Source organism: Elephantulus edwardii, unplaced genomic scaffold, assembly GCF_000299155.1.
Source record: "Elephantulus edwardii isolate Elephantulus edwardi_28Jun2011 unplaced genomic scaffold, EleEdw1.0 scaffold00208, whole genome shotgun sequence".
In the NCBI taxonomy this organism is placed as follows: Eukaryota; Metazoa; Chordata; class Mammalia; order Macroscelidea; family Macroscelididae; genus Elephantulus; species Elephantulus edwardii.
This window is the reverse complement of record NW_006399958.1, coordinates 2,799,671-2,804,665: the sequence shown is the minus strand read 5'-3', so window position 1 is coordinate 2,804,665 and position 4,995 is coordinate 2,799,671. Positions and strand designations below refer to the sequence as shown.

The window sequence follows — 4,995 nt, the reverse complement described above, 5'->3', positions numbered from 1 at the left end:
AGCTTCATGTGCATTGAATTCTCAATGTGATTCGCTCCCTGGCAACTTTCAATAAAGGGAAGCTGGCTTCCTCATTTCAGTTGTTCAAACTGCTCACCTCCTGCCTTGCCTCTATATTTTCTCCTACATTCTTGGTGTTCTGTCTCCTTATTAACACTTAGTAATATACTTTACCCTCGGTCTGCCACAGAACTCAATCTTTGATCTTTTCATCCCAAGAGTCCATCATTGATCATTTACCTTTTGTTTCCTGCATGGGAAAATCCGAAGGGCTGGTTCAGAGAGAGAAAGACACACACATTAACATACGAAATCTGCAAAAAAGGCAGCATCAGCACGAGGATAAAAAGCTCAAAAGACAGAGAGGGACAGGAATGGAGCGTGAATGGAAACTGGAAACTCAGAGAGAAGTGACAAGAGAGCTGTTAGCTGTGAGGAGGGCAACGGAGAGCCAATTTTCCCTCAAAATCACAAAAGGGGAAGTTGAAAAAAGGCAAAGCCTGAGAGCAGATTTCAGGGAGAGGATGCAGACCCAGCAGAGCAAGCAGCAAGGCCACAGACTGGGCTGAGGGAGACTGAGCAGACCCTGGGGTAGGGCCTGGACATGCAAGTCACAGGTACACAGAATCTCTGAGGAATAGAAGCAAAGTGAGGAGCGCACAAAGTGTCAAGGACATCTACCTTTTGGGGGAGTCTTCGTGTGCTTCTTCTATTAAAAAGAAAAAAGAAAAGAAAAAAGAGGAACGGTTTTGTTAGCAAAGAATCTCATGCTGCTTCTTTAAATGTTGTTGTTGTTGAGTGTCGTCGAATTGTAGACGGCTCATAGCGACCCTACGAATGAAGCACCTGAACACTCGTATAACTTTCATTGTTTCTCCAAGTTCATAGGGTTTCTGGAGGCAAGCTATTTTAGAAGTGGATGCCACTCCTGCTTCCAAGCTTGTTTTAATTGGGGACCTCCAGCAAACACTGTCCACCACGGCTAACCATTAACGCATTTGACACATCAGTGTCACAGTGTTCAGCTTCACAGCAACCATGAGTTACCTCTGTACAGCAAATAGACAGACCAGTGCTGTACCACTTAGAAGAATGTTTGACCAAAACCAATTAAAACCAGGCCTGAGGGCCACAGATTAAAATCACTTAAAATTAGCATCACTTTCTGTCCACTAGGCCCACTGAGCTCTCTCTATGTTGTTGTTGTTGTTAAGTGCTGTTGAGTCGTAGACGACTCATAGTGACCCTGTGAATGAAAGACCTGAACATGTGGATAACTTTCATCGTTTCTCCACATTTATAGAATTTCTGAGGGCAAACTATTTAGAAAGCGGATGCCACTCCTGCTTCCAAGCTGGTTTGAATCGGGGAGCTCCACCAAACACTGTCCGCCATAAGTGACCAATATCACATTTGACACATGGGTGTCACAGTGTTCAGCATCACAGCAAACACGAGTTACCTCTGTACAGCAAATAGCACATTGTCTCCGAGAGGATCTTTTATTGTGGTGACCCTCTGTGCTGCAGAGCAGAATAGCTCTGTGGGTTCTCTTGGCTGGAACCTTGACAGGGTGTTGGATTGTTAGTGAAAGGTCAGTGGTTCTAGCCCCACCAGCGTCTCCTCAGGAGAAGCACAAGGCCATTGCATCTGTAGATATTTGTAGCTTTAAAGAGACATCTGCCCTGGCCCAGAGCATTGCTAGAGTCAGAATTGACTTGATGGCAGTGAGTTGGGTTGGTTTTGAAATCTCTATAGAAGGCCATGTTTTCTGTAGCACACCGGATGCGTTCCAATCACCCGCTTTGAGATCAGTGATGATGTTATTGTCTTCAAGTCAGTTCCAGTGCACAGTGGACTTGCATGCCTTTTTTTTTTTTTTATTCTTGTGTGTGTGTATCGTCAAATCAGATCTGACTGGTACAAGAGGAGATTGTCCCTCCTTCCCCGGCAGAGCATCTGGTGGATTTGAACCGTGCGCCTCTGGGATTGTAGTTGCAGCTCCTTGCCACTAGGCCACCAAAGCTCTCCTTGCGTGTCTTTTTGTAAAAACAAACATCCTTCATAAAGCCCCCGCCGGCCAGTCAAGTCCGACCCTTCGCCACCCTGTAGGGTGCAGCAGAACCTCCCTGCGGAGTCCCCAAGGCTGTGATCTTTCCTGAAGCAGACCACATCTTTCCCCAGCAGCAGCAGTAGCAGCAGCAGCTGGTGGTTCAAATCCAGAATCCTCCCTTTAGCAAGCGAGCGCTTCAGCGCTGTGCCACCAGGGCTCACGTGTATGTTGTTATGTGGCGTCCAGTCAACGGTGACTCCTAGTGACCTCGTGAGCAATCGTTCTTTGCCCTATCTTGAGACAATCTCGCTGTCTCTGACACACCTATTAGTGCACAGCTTCCTGGTGAAAATATGGTAATTTGTCGCACCGTGTTTTCATGGGGAAGCCGTGGTATGAATGGGTTTGTTTATAGGCATCAAATTGATTCTGACTCATGATAATATCAGATGTACTGAGTAGAACTAATTGAGTGTGTTTTCAAGACTTTGAACTTTTGGAAGCCACTCCCCGGGTCTTTCTCCTGGAACACCTCTGCTCGGGTTTGAACCGCCAACCTCCCAGCAAATAACAGAATGCTTTGCCCACTCATAGACCCCTCACTCCCTCAAAGCGGAGACACTGTTCTTCCTTGAACTCACCGTGCTGGGTACATTTGTAGACCACGAAGATACAGATGAAGAGGAGGGAGAGGGAGACGCAGGTGGAAATTGTAACATAGACCACGACAGCGTTATCTGGTGGAACAGAAGCGCATTGGAGGGTGAGCCTGGTCCCTAAAACACACTAATGCCATTTAGCAGAAGGGGGAGGGAGAAGCCACGTCGCCTGCCTTCCACTTTTGCCTCTGCCACTTTCGAATATTTGCAACAATTTCCTGTAAGATGGGGAAAACAAAAGTTTGCACTTGGTTGAATGTGGGACTCAAAAGTCCTGCTGCCGTGGAATCAATTCCAGCTCATATGAAACCCTATAAGCCAAAAGAGAACTGCACTACAGAACCCTAAGAAATAAGGACTGTGACCACACACACACACACACACACACACACACACACACACACATTGTAACATTAATTACAATAGCAAAGAACTGAAAACAACTCAAGTGTCCGTCAACAGAAGAACGGTTAGAGAAACCATGGCACGTCCACACAGTGGAGTAGTATGCATCACTGAAAAATGATCAAGAACTCGTGGAGTCCTGGAAGACATAGGCGACTCTTGAATGAATGACGCCGAGTGACATAAGTCAGTCACAAAAAAAGACAGTTACAGTGAAAGATCACTATTAGAAAAGAAACTGCACTGCAGTCCTGAGGGCACACGATTCGAATCCACCAGCTGCTCCGTGGGAGAAGGACGGGCAATCTCCTCCCACGCAATTAAGCGCCTCTGAAAATCCGCTGGAGGGTCAGCTATGACTCGGTTCAGACTCGACGGTACACAACAACAAGGAAAGGTGTGCACGCAGGTAGAATCAATCATGGCAGGACAATTGGGCTGGGAAGGGAAGAAGGAGGAAATAAAATTTAATAAATAGATCATTTGAGTGAGGAGAAAGGCAAACCATAGTAAAGGGTTTACTAGACATTGTAATGAATTCATTTATTTGCATTAATCAGTGACAATGTTATAAAACAAAACGTGCATGAATGGTTGTGTAAAAATCAATATGATCTGTAAACCTCCACCAAAGTAAAATAAATGATTTTTTTTAAACTGCTGCAAGGTTTCTGAGGTTATAAATAATTTTTTTAATTTTTTTTATTACTTTGTGTGTGTGTGTGTGTGTGTGTGTGTGTACCGTCCAATCTGATCTGACTGGTCCAGGAGGAGATTGCCCCTCCTTCTCCAGCAGAGCATCTGGTGGATTTGAACCACGTACCTCTGGGATTGCAGTGCAACTTCTTGCCACTAGGCCACCAGAGCTCTCTGAGGTTACAAATCATTATAAAGTAGGGAGCCTCATCTTTCTCTTGTGATAGCCGGAGGATACAGATCACTGATTTTTTTCTTTTTTTACTCTTCATTTTCATTTTTAATTTGGGCTTTTTCTTTCCTATTTATTCTTATAGATTACATCACTTTGACAGGTAGTCTGTATATACTAATTCCAGAACTTGGAATCACATGATTTTATAATTCCCCTCTCTTTCCTCCCAACTATGCTGTTTGTTGTATACCACGAATTTGGAACCGACCCATAGCTGACCTTCCGGCTGGCTTTCAGAAGCAGTTAATTGCACAGAAAATTGCCCATCCTTTTCCCAACTACTTGCTGTCAATATGTCTCAAGATCAATAAATATTCTCCTGTTTTGATAATACTTTTATCTTTTAGGGCCAACCCAAAATCTATTTAATCAAGCCTTTAGTGTTAATAATTTATTTCTAATTGTCTCTTTTGCTGCCATAAACAATGCTGAAATGGATATATTTGTGAATGGCCTTTGAAATTACTGCACCAAAGGAACTGTACAGGCAGATGGTGCATTTCTGGGTGGATCACTGATTTTTCAGTTCGTATCTCAACTATTAAAACGCTTGACTATGTCTTTAGTTGTACAGAAATAATGGTTCTGGTGAACTTCATTAACACGTATGCTTTTCTATGACTGTGAAAATTAGGAGAGTAAAGAATGCATAGAAAAACAAGTCTACAAACATAGTTAAATTGTCAACTCGAGCTACTAATAATTAAATAAAAGTTCCTGGGAAATAGACAGTAAATGGAATTTGACCAATGAACATTCACATCAATTAGCTGCCCCCTTGTCTCTCACAAATGTAAGAGGATGAGGGAAAGATCAAACAAGATCAAGAAATGTCTCTCATAAAATGTTATAGAGAAAAACAAAAACAATAAAATGACGTTATAGAGCCCCATCAACAAACGAATGGATAGAGAAGCTGTGGTATATTCACACAATGGAATACTACG

At 43.4% G+C, this 4,995-nt stretch overlaps 1 protein-coding gene across 1 annotated transcript in view; it reads right to left on the bottom strand.

Annotated features, from left to right (window-relative positions):
- The window catches only part of LOC102875737 (T-cell-interacting, activating receptor on myeloid cells protein 1-like), a 28,227-nt gene that overhangs the window by 14,008 nt on the left and 9,224 nt on the right, over positions 1 to 4,995 (bottom strand). Inside the window, exon 2 of the mRNA XM_006897377.1 lies at positions 2,695 to 2,790. Within this exon, the coding sequence (XP_006897439.1) occupies positions 2,695 to 2,790 (96 nt within the window). The remainder of the gene's footprint in view (positions 1 to 2,694; positions 2,791 to 4,995) is intronic.